This window comes from Ascidia mentula, chromosome 5, assembly GCF_947561715.1.
Source record: "Ascidia mentula chromosome 5, kaAscMent1.1, whole genome shotgun sequence".
Classification (NCBI taxonomy): domain Eukaryota; kingdom Metazoa; phylum Chordata; class Ascidiacea; order Phlebobranchia; family Ascidiidae; genus Ascidia; species Ascidia mentula.
The window spans coordinates 7,182,560-7,202,141 of record NC_138570.1 but is presented as its reverse complement, the minus strand read 5'-3'; the positions used below and the strand labels follow the sequence as shown (position 1 = coordinate 7,202,141).

The 19,582-nt window shown below is 37.8% G+C and overlaps 2 protein-coding genes across 6 annotated transcripts; both read left to right on the top strand.

Moving 5' to 3' along the window:
* Positions 1-148: 148 nt before the first annotated feature.
* LOC145902574 (extracellular signal-regulated kinase 2-like) lies at positions 149-6,495 on the top strand. Of its 5 annotated transcripts, none has more exons than XM_082990607.1 (15): positions 149-283; positions 355-483; positions 641-731; positions 801-931; positions 1,056-1,228; positions 1,409-1,606; positions 1,812-1,946; positions 2,016-2,121; positions 2,188-2,253; positions 2,601-2,654; positions 2,910-3,053; positions 3,493-3,624; positions 3,737-3,817; positions 4,308-4,457; positions 5,416-6,495. In XM_082990607.1, exons 1-15 carry the CDS (start codon positions 218-220, stop codon positions 5,632-5,634), a joined length of 1,875 nt encoding a protein of 624 aa, XP_082846733.1. In that variant the 5' UTR covers positions 149-217; the 3' UTR covers positions 5,635-6,495. The 5 variants fall into 5 exon arrangements, with proteins under 5 accessions (XP_082846733.1, XP_082846729.1, XP_082846732.1 ...); XM_082990603.1 differs by having other exon boundaries at positions 2,790-3,053; XM_082990606.1 differs by having other exon boundaries at positions 2,598-2,654.
* Positions 6,496-7,607: 1,112 nt separating this feature from the next.
* On the top strand, positions 7,608-19,381 carry LOC145902010 (leucine-rich repeat serine/threonine-protein kinase 2-like). The gene is made up of 49 exons (XM_082989844.1): positions 7,608-7,787; positions 7,932-7,976; positions 8,047-8,192; positions 8,313-8,497; positions 8,614-8,692; positions 8,749-8,919; positions 8,996-9,122; positions 9,183-9,300; positions 9,360-9,541; positions 9,689-9,833; positions 9,901-10,034; positions 10,100-10,202; positions 10,423-10,516; positions 10,576-10,630; positions 10,691-10,750; positions 11,099-11,237; positions 11,398-11,544; positions 11,599-11,730; positions 11,802-11,961; positions 12,025-12,146; positions 12,214-12,339; positions 12,416-12,637; positions 12,702-12,822; positions 12,883-13,147; positions 13,209-13,427; positions 13,485-13,663; positions 13,720-13,834; positions 13,890-14,085; positions 14,232-14,333; positions 14,388-14,554; positions 14,607-14,864; positions 14,925-15,006; positions 15,141-15,331; positions 15,392-15,546; positions 15,607-15,785; positions 15,848-16,056; positions 16,124-16,353; positions 16,428-16,603; positions 16,940-17,097; positions 17,148-17,215; positions 17,276-17,316; positions 17,416-17,595; positions 17,659-17,758; positions 17,876-17,946; positions 18,005-18,152; positions 18,207-18,388; positions 18,488-18,680; positions 18,810-18,898; positions 18,986-19,381. The coding sequence occupies exons 1-49, from the start codon at positions 7,711-7,713 to the stop codon at positions 19,118-19,120; spliced, it is 6,978 nt and encodes a 2,325-aa protein (XP_082845970.1). The 5' UTR covers positions 7,608-7,710; the 3' UTR covers positions 19,121-19,381.
* The last annotated feature ends 201 nt before the right edge of the window (positions 19,382-19,582 follow it).

The following is a 19,582-nucleotide window of genomic DNA, read 5'->3' as shown; positions in this document are numbered from 1 at the left end:
CCACGAATAGCAAAATGCGATGCAAACAGTAAAAAGTGTTCGCATTCCTTGTGCCCTATACAACCGTAGATCGTTTATTTGGTGTAATTTTGGTTTGATTCATAGCTTATGATCTGTGTTTTATAATCTCTGTTAATTTTACAGAGATTTGTTTTTTTGTTTAATCAATGACGTAAAAACTGTTTTATCTTCCAAATTACCACACACCTCTATAAAAATGAGCAATGATATAGATCCCCATATCACGGAGAAGTATGAAATCAAACGGCGTCTTGGAAAAGGGGTAAGGAAATTTTTGTGTTATCTGCATTTCTTTGTGTTTTAACAATACCTATATATTTATTGAAAATTTAGGCCTATGGAATTGTATGGAAAGCACTGGACAGAAGAACTGGAGAGGTGGTGGCACTTAAAAAGATTTTTGATGCATTCAGAAATTGCACTGATGCTCAACGAACTTTCAGAGAAATTATGTTTCTCCAGGTAAAAATTTGCCTCACTTTTTTAGAAAGCTAACAAAACCAGTGTAAACCAGTTAAGCAGTCTCTAGAACGTAATCGTATGTTTCTACACAAAATATAAATAATTTATTTTCAACAAATGGTGATCCATTAGCGACGCATATTCGATTATGTTGCAGGAGTTTGGAGATCATCCAAATGTCATCAAACTTCTTAATGTGATGAAAGCAGATAATGACAGGGACATTTATCTTGTTTTTGAGTTTATGGGTAGGTTTGTTAAGTGAAATGACGTTGTTTGGGTAAAAAGTATTTACAAAATGCTCCCTAAAACTTCAGACACAGACCTTCATGCGGTGATTAAAAAAGGCAACATTTTGAAAGATATTCACAAACGTTATATTATGTATCAACTGCTAAAAGCTACAATGTACATGCATTCTGGGAATGTCATCCACAGAGATCACAAGGTGACATGTGCATTAATTAATTATTACACTAATTCTAATTATGTTAGGTATACACGAAAACTGTACGTATCTGTATTGATTGTATATATATATTTTGTTTCCTAAAATGTACAATTGTTTTTAGCCATCAAATATTCTGTTGGACAGTGACTGCTTTGTAAAAATCTGTGACTTTGGTTTGGCACGGTCTTTAACACAATTGAAACAAGTTGAACAGGGCCAAGGAAACCCTGCACTTACTGAGTATGTGGCTACAAGGTGGTACAGAGCCCCAGAAATTCTTCTTGCGTCACCAAGGTACAAAACACCACTTTGTTTGGCTTTTTAAAATACGATACCAATGTTTCAGATAATATTGCAATCTATGTAAAACACATTGGCTTACACTTTGACTATTCAGTTGCTTACTTACTTTTAAAATCTGATGTAAATTATAGAAATGTGTCCATACATGTCGCAAAATATCTTCTGGTGCAGATACACAAAAGGAGTGGATATGTGGTCAGTTGGTTGTATACTGGGTGAACTTCTGCTTGGAAAACCTTTGTTCCCTGGTTCTTCTACCCTCAATCAAATCGAAAGGATTATGAGTGTTATTCCAAGACCTTCCAAATTAGATATTGACTCAATTCAGTCAGAGTATGGACATTCAATTTTGGAAAGAGCAAGTTTAAGGTATTTACATAAATTTTAGTTGGCATTTAAGTGAAAAACTCTTGAAGTTTACATGCTGTACTATAACAACAAATAGATTACACATGGTAAAGTCAATAACCTTTTGCTGTTATAAATAACACCTTATAATATGATAGTTCCAATGAAGTGCAATATTTGTAGATTTGATGTAAAAATCAGTGGGGTTATTTGAACATATTTTCAGGCCACGTAAATCTCTGAGAGATTTAATTCCCGATGCCCCAGAGGATGCTTTGAACATGATGGAAAATCTTCTTGTCTTCAACCCAGAAAAACGACTTTCTGCCAAAGAATGCCTTGCCCATCCATATGTTGCCAAGTAGGTTCTTTTCACTATTACACAGGTATGGTAGTTTTGCAAAGATTGACCACCTATCGTATATTGTAGATTTCATAACTCCCGTGATGAAGGAATGCTTGACTACGATGTCCTGCCACCTTTGGATGATGACATCCAGTTGAGTGTAGCTGAATACAGATGTAAATTATATGAGGTAAACATAAAAAATATTAGTGGTTTTAGCTGCAAATAATAACTTCATTGTTTGAATTTGGTAAAGATGATCACAGAACGAAAGACAATGGCTCGTAGACAGCGTAGAACAATACTCCAGGAAAAACAGCAGGTACATAAATTATGGGGATTGCTGCAACAAAAATAATGTACAAAAAAAATACTGAAATTCTCTCTCTTTGTCATAAATGTTATTTGTCATCATATACACACCAATGGTTGCAGTTGGATGTATGGCACACTGCAGTTGAAATTTATTCGATAAACATATTCTTTGTCTGTGTTATATTCACAACACAACTATGACGATAGCAGTGTTCCTTAAGAAATTGCCCCAAAAATATTGGATAGGCGAGATCAGCTTCTAAATATTTACTACAGTGGTTTATTGTCCTCATATAACTATTACGAAATGAATTGTGAAGGGGTTATTTTTAAGATATAAATGCTTTTCAGCAGGTAGACAGTGGAGTTGAAGAAGTCGAAACCCCTCCACCTGCAGAATCCAAACAGGTAAAACTCCTTTTCCGTACACTGTCTCTTTTATATTTACTCTATCGTTAAAGGACTTTAATCGTGCTGAAACTTTAAGTAAATAATTATAGTATTTTGTTCGAAATTTGAACTTGAGGCATAATCCCACAACAGATTCGACAACAGACACATTATAAGACAGGAAAAGTGCAGCATATGACAAACAACTTTGAAAACCAAGCATACAGGCAGCAGGAAGTCAGCAAGCATTACCATACTAATGGTTATGTGCAGAATCATCACCAGATGCAACACAATCATTACCAAGTAACTGCTGCCGGCGACAGACCACCGAATTATGGATATACGCATGCCAACCATGGGACGCCTGAAAAACACAGAAAGGCTCACTTGAATGGGATTCAAAAACCGCCACAGGTAATTGGTGTGACTTTATCAGTGCTGTAACCTTGCATTTGCCTGTAATTATCATAGTTATCCTGGTACAGATTTATTAAGAAGTATTAAGCAGACATAAAGATGGGGCAAATTGGGCAATGTGACAGCACCAAGAAAGGGTTCTGGTGGCAGACATAGGGGTTGTCTAAGATTTTGGTTAATCTCTATCGAGTTTGTCTGACACACATACTGTCTGGTGACAAAAACCGCTGTCTATGCGTCACAATGAGAATTTGATAATAACCCCCTCCCCTAGCAAAAATTTGTTTTAAATTCAAAAAAACAGATCTGATGTTAAAAACTGTGCAATTTATAAATCATTTTTCTGCGTTATTTTGTCCTATTTCAAACCTACTTATGTTCAATATTTCAAAAATTATAAACACCTGGTTTTAAATTTTGCCGTAATTGTATTCAGGGACAATATGGCGTAGCGTTCGGGCGTACTGTGAAAATGGCTGGTGGACAGCATCAAAACCAAAGCACAAAGCAAGCCCAGCGTGCCCACAGCGCGGGCAAGACCGTCCAACGCCAAGACAGTTTCGACGGGGTAAGACCTTCTCGTTGTTAGGTTTATTATTTGCACACCCAGTATAACGCCCTTTGTACATCGTTCTGAGTGTTTGCCTTTATGTTGGAGCTTTCGATTTTTGTCAAATCAGAACCGGGAGGCGATGCGGCAGCAGCGTCTCAACCACAGTTCCCTCAAATCGTCCATACAAAGGCATCATAGCGTCGCTGGGGTACGGGGCGCGTTGTTTTGTACGCGTGGCGTGGCACTAACAAAGTAGATCGTGCCCATGATATTATAATCCAAAGGCCCGGAACTAATTGTAAACATCGAGGTGTTGGCTTTTTTCAGTGATCCATTAACTATGATGGATCGACAAAAAGGGCTTGTTAGAGCGTTTTGCTGTGTGCTGTGTCGCTGTTTTGTGTTGTGATGCTTTTTACTGGGCTTTGGGCTTGCTGGTTTTAAGGTGCAGAAGGTCTAGCAACTTTCTGCTTCGGTCAGCAACTAATTGTTTGTGCTTATGTTGAAATCCGCTAGGGTGGGTTTGTAACGATCGTGCTTTGAACCCACCGTTACTTGTTTAATTTGTAGCAAAGTAGTTTTTCGTTTTTTTTACTGTCGTGAATTTTCGGGTGCTCTCAAATGAGGAGCGCTCTTTGTAAAATACAACTCGCTTAAGCCCACAATAAATAATAAAATCTCTGCTCCTTTTCCCGCAGACCTCCATGAAACAAAGGCAGCAGTCGGCTCCCATGTACAACGGCCAAGGCGGTGGTCGTCCGCGGTCTCTGGCACAGCAGTACAACTCAGGATACGGCCACAAAATCCTAACCAGGCAGGACAACCCGACCATCAACATCTCTCGCATGGTGAGGTTTAACTCGTCGCGTCGGTGGTACCTTCGCGGGTTCCGGTTACCCTTTCGCATTTTAAAGCCCACCCCCGGCATCATAGCTACACAGCATTCAGTTATTGTTCTAATCAAAGGCCACATACGCGCACATCGCGATGGCGAAGTTTTGATTTCCGTTCCCACGCCACAATGCGATACTCGCGCGCGTAAAGCGATCGCACCGCGCGATTGTCCCCGATCACTTTCTCCGCTATAATTGGGTGACGTAGGTCTCTTGGCTGGCGTCCCGACTCCTGTCTTCGCCCAAAACCCTCCACGGCCCTTCTACCAGGCATGAAACGGCGCCGCGCTGACGTATGGCCTGTTGACGAGTCGGACAAGCTCGTCGAGCAGTTAAATGCCCGTGTAGCAATCACGAAGGTCGGCGTGACCCCTCGCCAGGAGCTGTGGCGATATCTTCTCACGGCGATGTTGCAACGCGATGCCCAACCTCCACCATATTGCTGTTAATGTTGATCAACAAAAGCCGAATCACTTGTGTGTGGGTTTGTTCCCACGACAGTTCACCGGGAATTCTACCGCCCACATGATACACCTGTTGTCCATATGTGACACCGTAGAATTAGGACATAATGCAAACATAGTCTATTTATGTTTTTACTATAAACGTGTTTAGAAGCGAGGGCGTAATGTCATTTGTTCCTATTTGAACCAGATATCTTTGTGAACTGTTTCGTCCATTGCACCCACGTCCGAGCCACACTATTAAAACAGTAGTTTGTTTTGGCGGTATGGGATTTTCCGGTGTAAACAGCCGAGGCAATTGTTGATGTTTTCGGCTTTTGTTATCTAGTATAGTATCACAGTAAGAATTCCAATTGTGTTCATCGTTAAATCTTTGCAGCAGGTGTTTTTCGTAACTTTTTTGCACAAGCACATGCGTTTGCCAAACTTTACATTCTCGTTTATCGCAGAACCCACAACAGAGGCCCAGCTCAGCGACGGCCATCCACCAAGCGGCCATACAAGCCAACGTCACTCCTCCAAGAGCAGGACGCAAGCCAGTGGGAGGAATCATAAAGAATATGTCGTCCTCCGGCAGCCCCAAGCAAAAACTGGGCAGTTACGCCCAGGGATATTCGACCATCAACGAATCAGCATTGACAGCTATAGGGGCGGGAGGGAGAAAGTAGTCGAAATTTTGCGACACGGATTTCAGAACAGGCTGAACTCATTTGAGCAGACAATGGCCTGCAATCAGTCTGTGAGATTGTCGGCGGCGTTGTCAGACGCAGGCGTCGCTGTTATATAAGGCCATGGAACCATGGGCCGATTTACCTTTGTGTTGCTTTCCTGGTATCGATTTTGCATTTTCAGGGTATTCCCTTTTCCTTACATATCGCTTAACATCGTATGCACTCAATCCGCCAAATTCTGCACTCTTCAAGCTCAAAGTGCTTGCAAAATGCTCATATTTGCACATACCGAAGTTGAAACAGTGCCTTTAGAGTGCATCCATGGTTTGTATTTTTACGGTTCGGGACACGTGACTCCTTTGCGTATAAACCATAGCTGCTCCTGCATTTGCTGCTCTTGCCATTAAACCTATAATGACGTAACGTCCACGGAAAAACATTTTAAAAACAACGCAGCAGATTTTGAGATATTCGGAATCTGTGTTCACACGATCGCCTCCGTCAAAGTATTTTAAGCCATTTATTATGTGTATACGGGCGATACGGGCGCATTGGTGACTTATACAGCTCTTGAACATTCCCGAAAATTATTTTACGAATGGTTCCAGTATTTTTGGTTTGCTCGTTTTTAATAACAGTTAAAATTCTGTAAGCTGTGAAATTTACGTTTCCGACAACGCTAGACTGTTGTGCAAATGCTTTCATACTTTTTTGTGTCGCCGTATAATATAGTATTCCCCTGCGCCTTACAGTTTTTCTATCGCTGTTGCGTGTTATAGAGAGTGTGTAGTATGTATTTACCGCGATTTGAAAGTATTTTTGACAAATTAAATGGTGCTTTAATAAAAAACATTTGTTAGTCTTGTTTAAAGTTGTACTTTTGCGCAGTCGTCGCCAGTGCTTGGTTGTTTAAGGCTTCAGGTTGGGCAACGAAGTGGATCCGTCAAACCAGCGATAATCAAGCAGCGTCCGAACCCTGGTCACCTTGGTTGTCACACGAGTGCGTTCAGTAATTCCAAAGAAGTTCTATGTATCCGCATTTGCAACATGCTTCGATTTGGTATCAGCAGACATATAATTTCCAATTGTCATTTCGTTACTATGAATGGCGGATCAAAGGGGGTAGGTAGCCTTCACCTAAGATGTTCCCAATTGGTTTGTCGTTTTAATATCACAAACTCACTTTCAGGATTTTATTTCGATATTCCACTGTGTGGCAGTTGGGCGTTTGCATTAAAGCGAATCAAGGCAAAACATAAGCGAAACACCAACAAAATTGTAGATCTAATATCTCTTATCAAATTTTTTTACGACCGAGTGCGTTACCGGATTGTGACAGTTCGGAATCACTGCTATAAGACATGTCTTAAAACTGAAAAAATCGACGCAGTGACAGACATATAAGGGTTGTTATAAAACTTTCGTATATAAAACGTGTATGCTTTTGTGTGCCACTTGTGTGGAGATGATGTGCACCACAATGATACATATGCCTTATTCAAACTTATACAACTGCTGAATATATATGCTCTACAATGACATTGCACGCATTTAAATATTATGCGATCTTTTGTGATATTTACTCGAACATGTTAACTGACCAAACTAGCATCTGGTCTCAAGCGATTTCTCCTTCACATTTCTATCAAGGGCTCTGGCTATCTGCATAAAGTTTTGATCGCTGCACATTGTGACATTGAAGTAAAATGCCAAAAGAAAGCATGTTTCTATGCTGCATATCACGTTCTGTTGTGGTTGTGATTTTAAATTAAAGTAACTGTATTATTGCTTGTACTTTATTGTTATGTGTGGATGTTTACAAAAAACGCCGCATGACCGCAATTACATGAAATCACGTGATTGTTTACGCATGGTTAATCATTTATTCTGCCATTTGGGGAAATCACCGTTCCCAAGGCCTTAAAAACAGTTTAAGCAAGCCAAGCTTTTCACATGCAAAAAACGTTAACGATAACATTTAAGTGATCTGCAGCAAGCTTTTCAAACAACACAAAATTAGGAGACGTGATTAGAAAATGTAGATCCACCAACAAAACTGGGCAAGTTATAAACATGGAAGAGGTTCTGGGAATTCTTTTGAGCAAACCTGATCCGCCAGATGTTATTGCAGCCTGTGAAATGGCAACGAAGTATGCTCACAATAGACACATAAACAAATGGCATATTGTGGATTAATTTTTCTTTTATTTCTTGGCAATGAAGTGTTAATTTTGTTTTGAATTTATGAACACAACATGATGCTCACATAAAAACATTTTCTACAATATTTTTAGGATTCTGCAAAACCAAGCAACCAGTGGAATTCCACTTGCTTTGAGGTTAGTTGTAATTTATACCAGATGTCTTTCACCAAGCTTCAAAAGTAGCTTTTGTAAAAAATATTTTCAGCACTGACCCAGGGGTTATGGGAAATTGCTTCATGGCAGTTCTTCTGTCTTCAACTCAGAACAGCAAGCTATTGCATGCTGTAACAAATGCCATTGTTGAGCTCCTTAAAGCATTTCCAGAGCTAAAAACACAATATGGCAGCAAAGGTATGTCCCTTGAATGATGTTACTCACAAAAACTACTTTATGTATACAATCTGATGTTATACAAGCTGACACTATTGTTCTTATACACGAAGGTATATGTATCAAATGTTTTTGTTTTAGGATTGTTTTTTGAAGTGATGGAATTAATCAGTCTACATCGTGATGTTGCATTTGTGAACAAAATTAGCTTGATTTTTCTAAAATGCAGTTTGAACCTTGCCATTGCCTTGTTGGAAGACTGTCCCACAAACTACACTTGCAGCATAGATGCCGGAGTGTTTGGTATCATACCAAATGCTTTGCAGGTAATTTGACCAAGTTGCAAAATTAAATCCCAAGGCTGTTTGGAAATTATTGTGGTTATTTAAATATGGTTATGTTTATAACGCACTTGTACAAAAGCATTTATTTTGATTCCAAGATTGCAATGAACAGAGATGATGTGATGCTCCAGACATTAAATCTGCTGCATTTGTTGATTTCTTATCAACCCACTGATGGTAAAACTGTTTTTACACTCACCGATAAAGAGCTAAAATGCTTTGCATTGATGCAGACAATGAAACTACAAAATACAAAAACTTATGCCTTCATCAAATTCGGGTTGATGAGATTGAGGGGAATCCAATTGTTTGTTGCATAATCACTGGCATGAATAAGTTTCTTGGAATGTCCCCTGAGATTCAATTGTATGGAATAAGATGTTTGCAGTCATTTTGTAAAATAGGTTTGCATTTGGTTGCATCAAGTTATATTCATGTGAGAAAACTTTTTTTTTTTTTTTTGCCACAAATGCACTGCAGAAACAGATATTTTGCTTGAGAAAGGTGTTATTGATACAGTTATTCATGGATCTTGTTACAATATCCCTGTTTTAAATGTGCAATCTGCAGCTGTTGGCTTTATCAGTACAATCATTGACTGTGCAGGGTAAGTGTTTTCTGTAATTTGTTGAAACCTTCAACCATTTTGTCTATTCTATTACGTTAGATTGAACAAAATTGTGGGGAAAGTTGATGGTATTTGCAACTTGTTTGTTGAGATTTTACGACATCACAATTGTACTCTAAGCGGTGAAACACTCTTGAAAATAAGTGGAACTATTAAGGTTTATATTATTTTTACCAGCTTGTGCGTCACACATTGACAATCTTTGTGTTCAAACAGTTATTTTTGACAAGAAGCGAATCGCTCGTTTTTGTTGAAAACGGTGAAGTTTGTTCATATTTATTTCAAGCATTACTGAGATTACATCAGAAATTCACCCTTGATGTTGAAGAAAAGGAGGCTATGACTATTTTGCAACACTGTCTATACCTTATTGTTTCAGACTCCACAACCAATTTTAGGTATGTTTCAGATAATAACTAATAGGTTTTGGCATGCCCCATATGTTTTTCTCTGTGATTTGTTCACCTTTCCTTTGATTATCAAATTCCAATATTTTACCTTGTTTGCACCTGTTCTTATTGCATGAATGCACTTTCTAATTTTAGAAATATGGCTTTATTGCATTCTTGTGAAAAGGGATCAATCAATGAGACTTTGTTTTTTCTGTTTCTTGGTGGAAGGGTTAACTTTGTTTCAGATTGCAGTAAAACTCCACTGTTACTTGCATGTGAAAGAAATGATGTACAATTGGTTGGTTTCTGTTCATTTCCCAGAGTTGTGGTGTGAGCTGTTATGTATCATTTACCATGTCTTTCAGGTTAAAGTCCTTATCAGCATTGTTGCCACTATGCAAGATTGTGGAATGGGAACTTATCGCTTTGAAAATTTATCAGAACCCATTAACGTGTGTTTGGCAAACAAGCAGAGTGAAATTGTACCATTGCTTTTGTGGTAAACATGATGTTTTATCAACTTTTGAGGTATTGGTCTTTGATGCTTTAATAATGATAATTTAGGTATCTGGCATACCGTGACCGCAACGCCATTGCAGAATGGAATGCTTTGAACCTTCATGCACTTGAGTCTGAGTGGCTAAATCAAATTTTTACCCCTTGTGAGGTAAGTATGAATAAAAAACACAGTTTTTGAAAGTAATTTGTATGCAGTGGTGACATTCAAAAATTTAGAACTACTATAAGCAGGGTTGTTATGTTTAACAGCTGGTTAGCAAATTCTAAGAATGGGTTTGCACAACCCCCCTGAATGTCAACGCTGCATATAATGTTACTTAGGAAAATGAAAACATTTGAGTTTATATTGACGTACATATTTTCTTTAGGTTGATTATGGTTACTGTGTGAGGTTTGGACACGAAGCATTTCAACTAGCCCAGATTATATCCAATATTAATGTGCATGAAATCTTTAGCAGGGGTAAACAAGTGAAAAAATCCTGTTAACAACAACACATAAGTGATGCATTTATTTTGCAGATGATGACATTATTGAAGATTTGCAAAATCGATTTAGCTTTTTGATTGAATTTAGGTAATAAATACCATCATTTATTTCCTGGTCACATTATGCCAATATGTTGATTTTTTGCAGATCTCCATTGCCAGCACTTACCAAGTTTTTTGTACCCTCTTCAAGTAGCAGTGAGACAAGGTGTGAATATATTTTATAAGCAAGCCACGTTGTTTTTCCCCCATTCTGTTTGCACCTAGTTTGGTAATTATATGGCCAACACAAAGTGGTCTTGCTTGTCTATTTAGCTAGCAAGATCATTGTATTTTATACCAACTGATAAGTCTGCAACTCACGAAAAATAATAATTTTAAAACTTATTAAAAGTCAAATATACATCTATTTTGTAGCAGTATACGTTATATTTTTTTCATGTCAATAAGGTATTGGAACTTTTACTGCTAAAATTGCAAGAGTTGAATATTCAACACATGGCTTAGATGTTGGCATAATTCGCATGCAAAAATTCATTTTTGTGATTTTTGCCAGGCACAATGCACAGGTGACTTTCAGAGGTGGCGTGTTTCTTTCATATGACGGAGAAATGATAAAGAAACAAGAATCAAAAGTAGCGGACACCTGTTTTGTACCATTTCCACCAAACACTGTTCCTGATATTGTCATAAAGGTACTTAATGTGGTTGTCAGTGTGGTCAAGCTGGAATTTCTATAACTAATGAAAACAAACAAATATTTAATGCTGTATGTCACTGTCTGGTAAAGGTTTGTGTCTCAGAAAATAGAAGTGTATTTTAATTCTGTTATTTAAGTTGTTGTGTTGTTTGCAGGAAATAAACTTACAACAAAACAGTTTGAATACCCTTGATTCATTTCTAACTTTGGATGAAGAGGTTTTTCAGAAACTATGCAGTGCAGTTACAAGGGTTAACTTGTCATCAAACAAACTGCTCAGCATTCCCAAAGAATGGCCACTGGTAAACTGTGAATGTATTATGTGTGGTATGTTAAGTATGCCTTAAACTAAACAGGTTTTCGAAAGCATGAAAGAGTTACTACTGCCAAACAATTTGCTCACTCATTTTCCATTGGAAGTGCTGAAAGTTTGCACAAACTTAGAAATGATGGATCTTTCAGGAAACAGACTCACCAATGCTGGGCTGGTATGATTTTTTATAAGCACTTAAATAATATAAGGTGTTTGTTTAAAAAAAATCATTCCTTTTTATTGCAGGAACAAGCACAACCACTCCAAACTATTCAAAAAAATACTTGTTTGTTGACCCTAAAGCTGGCAAACAACCAATTAACTGATTTTCCCAATTGGACATGCAGTTGTATACACCTGAAAAACCTTTACTTAAATGAAAATAACTTGGCCAAAATCACAATAGGTTTTTGTCATTTATTGCAACATAGGTTTCAAACAGTGTTTATAAAATCTGATTTCTTTCCAGAGAGTGAAGCAGTTGTATTTCCAGAATTGGAGCTTTTAAAGCTGCAGAAAAACCAAATAGAAGTGATTGATCCCAGGTTGTTCCTTACGATGCCCAAACTTAATCATCTTAACATTTCATCGGTTGTACCATATTTAAATTAATTTTTCCATATTTAACAACCTTTTCATATTTTATGTATTTATTCAGAACCAGCTCAACAATTTACCACATCAACATGTTTCCAACAGTAGTTGTCTTCTTCAGCACTTAGATTTAGGAGATAATAATTTAACTGAGTTTCCTAATATACTCTCTCATCTACGCCATATGCAGGTAAAATATATAATGTCATTTAAGGTATATTTTTTGTCATGAAAATACAAGACAAATCAAAAGAACGTTATTGTAGACCTTGATCCTATCCAACAACAAAATCTCTTCTTTTCCTGAATCATTTGGGTGGAAACCAAAGAGACTTGCTTGGTTTGACTTGTCTCAAAATTCGCTCCAAGATATTACCACACTAGTTGAATCTCTGTGCCTGTTTTCTGCATATTTACGGGTTCTGAACATCTCTAACAATCTTATCGAAGCACTTCCACCTAGTTTAGGAAATATGAAGTGTCTGGAGGTGATTTTACTGGAAACTGTTTTCTGCATATACATACCTTTTAACACAGTCTTAACTGGTTTAGATACTTGATGTCTCACATAACAAACTACAAACTCTTCCAAATGAGTTGGGCAACCTAAGTAACTTGAAAAATTTGAACATAGAGGGAAACCATTTGAGCTATCACACATCAGTATTGGAAGGTAAAAAGGGCTTTTCTGAATGCTGCATTGCATTTACGTCTTATCAATAATGATTGTTAGGTAGAACACAGGACATATGTGCTTTTCTGTATGGTCGCCTTAAGAAATCCATCCCACATAATCGAGTGAAGCTGATGTTACTTGGACATTCGAAGGCTGGAAAAACAACACTTCTAAACTCATTGATTAACTCTAAAGGAAGAATGAGGCGTTTTTCAGGCGCTATGATTCCTAGAATTTTGGAGAAGGCTGATCAAAAAGACCACCCATCACTGGCAACAGTTGGTGTTGACGTCATTGAATGGACGTTTAAACATAAACAAAGGTACAGTATTAGATGTGATTGCTGTCGACCAATTATAAACTGGATTTAACCATATTTAAAGAGACTTGCATATAAGTGCTTGGGACTTTGCTGGACAGGAAGATTTCTATGCCACGCACCCTTGCTTTCTGTCAGAACGAGCAATGTACATTGTTGTGTATGATGGGTCAATGGGTCCACAACAGGTCAAAACATTGAAACCTTGGCTAACAGCAATACACTCCCGAGCTAGACACTGTCCTGTAGCTATAGTAGCATCCCATGCTGATTCTGTCGCCAGGTGTTATCTAAATGTTTATGACTTTAAACATGCAATAATAGCCCTTTTCTCTCAAAGTGAAAATGTGAGTGACCTGCATGCAATCTTGGACAAGGAACTGAAAAGCTTACTGAACAAAAAGATGTTTCCTAGCTTGGGCTTGGGTTTTGATTGCGTACTGCATGAACTCCTGGATGTTAGAGAAGGTTCAACAGGAATTCTCTACCTTAGAACAAAGCTTGCAAATATACTTTTTGGTAAAAACTCAAACAATTTGAGATTAAAGTAAAATGCCAATAGAAATTTGTTGCAGATTCAGTAATTCAGGGAAACCCACTGGTGGGTGGTATGGTACCTTTAAGTTATGTGCAATTAGAAAACATTCTACAGAAGGAAGCTGCAAAAAGGGACAAATTTCCAGTCATAACGTGAGTGAATGACTTCTTGTTGCTTTCCATCCAGTTAAAAATGGCTTGATTTTAGTTTCAGTGATGTTGCAATTCTTGTTCAAGATTTTGGTGCAGGCGAACAGCCGTTGTTTGAAAATGGGTCTGAATTAATGCTTGCCATCAGGTATCTGCACCAAACAGGAGCTATTTTACATTTTGATGACCCAAGATCTGGTTTGCACAACCACTTCTTCATAAAACCTTCATGGCTGTGTCAGTTAGTTGCTCAGGTATGACCTCATGTCAGCAGTATTAAGTGAGCTATGTTTGCAAGAAGTTTTTGTGTATCTTTTTGTTTTCGATGCTGGTGACAAAAGTTCATCTGAACTATATTTTAAATATATCAGCATGTTTTTACTTAGTTGGCATTTTGCAGGTAATTTCAATGAATGAACACAAAAGTTTCAAAATAAATCCCTACATAAATCAAGAACATATAAGCAAAAATCGCCTCACAGAAAACTTAGTTTCAAGCGAGGTAGGTTTTTTAAAATTTATAATAAGCTTTTCAAACAACCTGTAGTGGTTTTAGGATCCTGCAGTAAATGTGCCAATTGAATTTATTCCTTCCTTGTTTCAACTGCTCGGTAATTTTGAAGTGATTCTGCAACAGAATGAAGATATATACTTTGTACCATCAAAGCTGTCAGCCGAAAAGCCATTGTTTGACATTCCTTGCAAATCTCCCATAGTTTTAAGGTACTGTGAGTAAAAAGCACAAGTTTTGTTTGCAAATTAATTTTGTTCGTAGGTATGTCTCCATGGTGTATATCCCTATGGGATTCTGGCCACGGTTAATAGCCAGGCTTCTCAGTTTTTCAAATGAGTTGATGTGCAGACAGTTGCATTTCAAAACAGATAAACACAAACCTTCAATAGTTAAGACCTGGCGACAGGGTATTTATATGCAATGGGATTGCGAACAAGAAGAACTATTTTTACTACTTCAAAATGGTGATGAATTGTACAAAGAAGTATTAAATACAAGTGCACAAGTTGAACACAACAGGTAAAATTGTCTCTTGTTCTTTTGAAAGCATTATGCAACGTTTTATTAAAATATTTGTAGTTTATGTGAGGACTTTGTCATTAATGAACAGCATGTCGATGAAGGACTGGAAATCATTCTTCCCAGGACCAAGAAAGGAATAGTGTGTTTTTATTTTATACTTTTTTGGAAACATACAAGTAAATGTATTGCAGACTTTAAAACACACAATTTTGATTTGTGTCAGTCAATAAATTGGTGTTGGTTGCTTGGATGCAATACTTACCTTGTTCACAGGTTATTTTAGGTCAACTTGTTGATCATCTCAATAACCTCATTGAGGAGTGGTACCCAAGCCTGATGCACCAGGACATAACTGGCAAACCGTTTGTTTCACATTATTCACCCTGTATCAAATGCATGGATGAGCCAACTGCAAACAAGAGTATTCATTCATTTTGCATCAATCAAGTGGCTGACAGTGTTTTGTAAGTGATGCAATTACTATATGACATCTTAAAACATATGTTGAAAGTTGTTTTGTTTAGTCATCATGCATCTAGCAGCAAAAAGTTTCAAGATCTTGTTGATGCCAGCTACACAGTGAAGGCCACTAGCAATGGAGAAATCCACATAATATGTCCAAATCATCCTGATGATCTCGTGCCAGCATCACAATTTGCACCAGAAATAAATTTTGATGGTTGCCTATTGCACTGGGTCATGGCGAAATGTGTGAATAATAATTGGTTTTTCCTTGCAGATTTTGAACCTCACCTTCGATTGCTACCGGAGCACCTACAGTTTGAATTAAGTCCCGAATATCTTCTTGGTGATGGCGGTTTTGGGTGTGTTTATCGTGCACAATATGATAGCAAGGATGTTGCAATCAAGACCTTTCATGTGTCTTCCCCCGATGCTCTTTGCAGATCATTTCGGGCTGTAGGTGTTTTATGTTAAACTTGTCACTTAATGGTAAAATTTTGAAAAAAATATAACTGTAGGAACTAAGCATTCTAGCTCAGCACCAACACCCCAGCATTGTATCCTTTGTTGGATTTGTCCCACCTGGTTTTTTAAATAAAAACTTTCCCCTACCCATGTTTGCAATGGAATTTGCCACATTGGGTGCTCTTGGCAACCTTCTTCAAAATATGTCCAAGATGCATTTGATTGAAAGAATTGCTGCACTTCCACCAATTATTAGACACAGGTGTGTAAAAATGTGTGTCTGCTTGCTTTCACTTACAAAAAAATAAGGAGTTGTTTATGATTGTTAGAATTATTTTGGAAACCTGCGATGGACTCTCATTTTTGCACTCACGCCATGTTGTGTATCGCGATTTAAAGCCTGACAACATCATTATTTTTTCTCTCGACCCAACTGCTGTAGTGGTATCAAAGATAACTGATTATGGCATTTCAACCAAAGTAGCAGCTGGTGGAGTGCCTAGTCCATGTGGCAGTCCAGGATACAGTGCTCCAGAAGTTGTTTCCATCAAAATTGGAGGTACACACCTGACATTTTTGTAATTTATCTTGAAATGTTTGTTTTTTTTGACTGAATTTTGTGTGTATTTTTAGGAAAGAAAAAAACTTACGATCTTTTTCCATATTCTTTTAAATGTGATATTTATTCATTTGGATTGTTACTGCATGAGCTTGCAGTTGGCAGCTCACCTTGGGTTGATTACGTCATTGAAGAACAAAACAGTGGAACAGAGCTTTTGTCTTGTCCCCCAGATGACATTGTACTAAAGGTTGCTGGAATGCTTTAAACAGGGGTGTTAAACTAGCGGTCTGCAAGCCAGATCCAGCATGCCATGTCCCATTTTAGGGAGTGCATCATACTAGTTTTGCAGCATTTGTAATAAGACTAAACAATAACAAAGTTGTAGTAATTATCTTATGAGACAATTTATGCTTGTTGTCACACCGTTTCAATTGTATCATATGTTTAATTAAAAATTTCAAATTTTGTAAATATTTGTCTGTCCTGTGTAGTATGTTGACAGATAAGCATGGAATTAGTTTAACACCCGTGCCTTGAAACTTAAGTTTGCCAACGGAAGTTTGTAATGCTCTTCTCTGTTTAGGGAATCAAACCATCACCAATATCTTCATATAAGGGATCTATTCCATGGCCACATGCCCAGAAGCTTATTGACAAATGCTTGCAACGAAATCCAGACAGTCGTCCAACAGCCAAAGAGCTGGCACAGGTTTTATCCACCGCAGCCTCATGCTGCATAAGGTAAGCTGCACAACTTGCAAAACTGCAAAACAAAGCTGTTCTTTCATTAGGTTACAGGAATATGTGCACAATTGTCACATACAGTTCCCTAGTTTTATGAGCACTAGTAGATTTTCAGGTATGTATACTTATTCACCATATTTGATGTTTAATTATTAATGTTTTTGTTAATTCCCAGATGAAGATCGAACGGAGGAAGCGGACTTAAACTTTATGGAGGTAAACTCTTCTTATTTTTTATAAATGCAAAAAAGCACAACCTTTGTATGTGAAAGTATAGCAAGCGTGTGCTGCTATAAATGCACACTATATTTGTAGTTGGTTTGGATGACCAATTTTGCTACCACTGGTGCCAAGAATACCATGCGATTTGTAAAAAGCATGATAAACATGGAAACATGCCAGTTTGTACACCAGAAACAAGTGTGTGAAATGACAGATTTTCAAGTTACCAGCATGATTTGCTTCAACAATTCATATATTACTGGCACTGCCAAGGTGATATAATTAAATGGGTATGATTTGCATTTTTTCATACAATAATACATTTTTTTGTTTTAGGGTGAAATATTACATTTTGAACAGCAGCAGGAGTGCTTAGTGACAAACTTGCATGTCTTACAAGCAGGCATATCATGCCTAACTTTGTTTGAATCCAAAAGTAAGAAACTGCTACAATGATGTGGCACTGTAGAAAAACAAAACATAAAATTTGGATTTTTAGGTAGAGCTGGGATGAGGATTTAATGTTAAAAAATATTTTTCCTATTGTTTTCAGATCCTTCTAAAACCAATTACCTAATTGTGGGACTGGAAAATGCCATGATTGTTTTGTTTGAAATGAATATGGTACATATTACCATAATCAGTATGTGCTTTGCTTATAACCTACTTTTATGCGACACAGAACAGCCCTTGTAACATTCAGGAAATCAGCAGGATTAATTTAAATGACATTACATCGACACAACCAATCAAGGTTGCAGAAGTGTTTGAATCCAAGCTATATGTTGGATGTGGGAAGTTTGTGGTTTGCTGGAACATATCAGAACCCGGTAAATACAATTCAGTATGTTTTCATTTTGTTACTGATTGGTTGATTTCGGCAGCGGTACCAGCCATATCTTCTGTAAAGATAATATCAGCAGAAACGAAGAGTGTTCATGTTGCACTGTTGGGAGTGAGCAAATTCGGCATTTACGCTGTGTGCAACAACAGTTCGGAAATCAAGTTTTGGCAAACCGGCAGCGCTCAACGAAACCGTTTTGATGTGTCTAAATTTGTCCCCGAGGTATGTTAAAAATAAACGTATAACCATATACGACGGTTTTCCTTTGAAAAGAGAAACTGTTGCTATTTTTTGCGTCATTGGATGTGACTGTTTGCTTAGGCCAACCGAAATGTGGCTGTGACTGCTTTATTTGTTGACCGTCGGCATTCCACCCTGTGGGTGGGCTTAAACAGTGGTCACGTCGTGGTAGTTCGTGAGCCGCTGCACGGTCACGTGATTCGTTCTGACACCAAGCCATCTGCGGTACTCCAGACCCACGCGGAGAACGTAGCACATATTCTAGCTTCCCCAGGTATGTAGTGAGTATATACATCTAAAACAAGTACTGACCTGATAAAAGCCTGCATTTCCCGGACAGGGAAAATAATTTGATTTGAAATGCGTAACGCTAAAAAATAATCGCTTGCCTTCTGTTTTCTAGCGTCCCCCTGTACAGCAGTTTGGCCAGTTGTTTTGTGCATAGGAAAAGGAAATGTACCACTGCTGCCGGAACCGTCTGCGCATGTTGCGGTAATTGACCCAAAATGCAATAAACTTTGTGTCTTTTTGACAAAGTTTACTGAATCTCTTTGCAAAATTCTCGTGTTGCTTTTACAGGCAGTAAGCAAGAGGAATTTGAAATCATTCTCCAGTGGCACATTCGTTGTAGCTGTTGACGCAGATGTTGCAGAAAAAGGAGAACTATTGTCGTCCGTGATTGAGAGAAGGGAAGCATTAAAATCGGAGCACTAACGCTTACTTTTGATTGCATTTTGACCTAACGTTTAATCGAGTGACTAAAGGAAATCGTTGATAAATATGTGAATGGAATTACCAAACGGAATGGGGTTGAAAGTTAGACATATAAACTAAAAAATGCATTTGCGCTACCAAACGGATTTTTCCGATGAAGATTTCATTATTTTAATGTAACCGTTCCTGTTGCTGGCAGTTGGCATATGTAACGGGGCATTTTACTGTATTTGTTTGTCGTATTCACTGTAAAATAAACGACATATAAGAAAAATGCCGTCTTCACCTCTAAGCACGTTGTTTTTTTCAATTTAAAAGCAATGTAAGCGCAAGATCCCGAATAAAGTTAAAAGGAGCTAGAAAAATATGGCAATTTATTCCTTGACAGTTTGCGAGACAGCAGTATACGTGGACGCCCAACAGCATGTACGCTGATATTACAGCGCATACATTTTACCATTT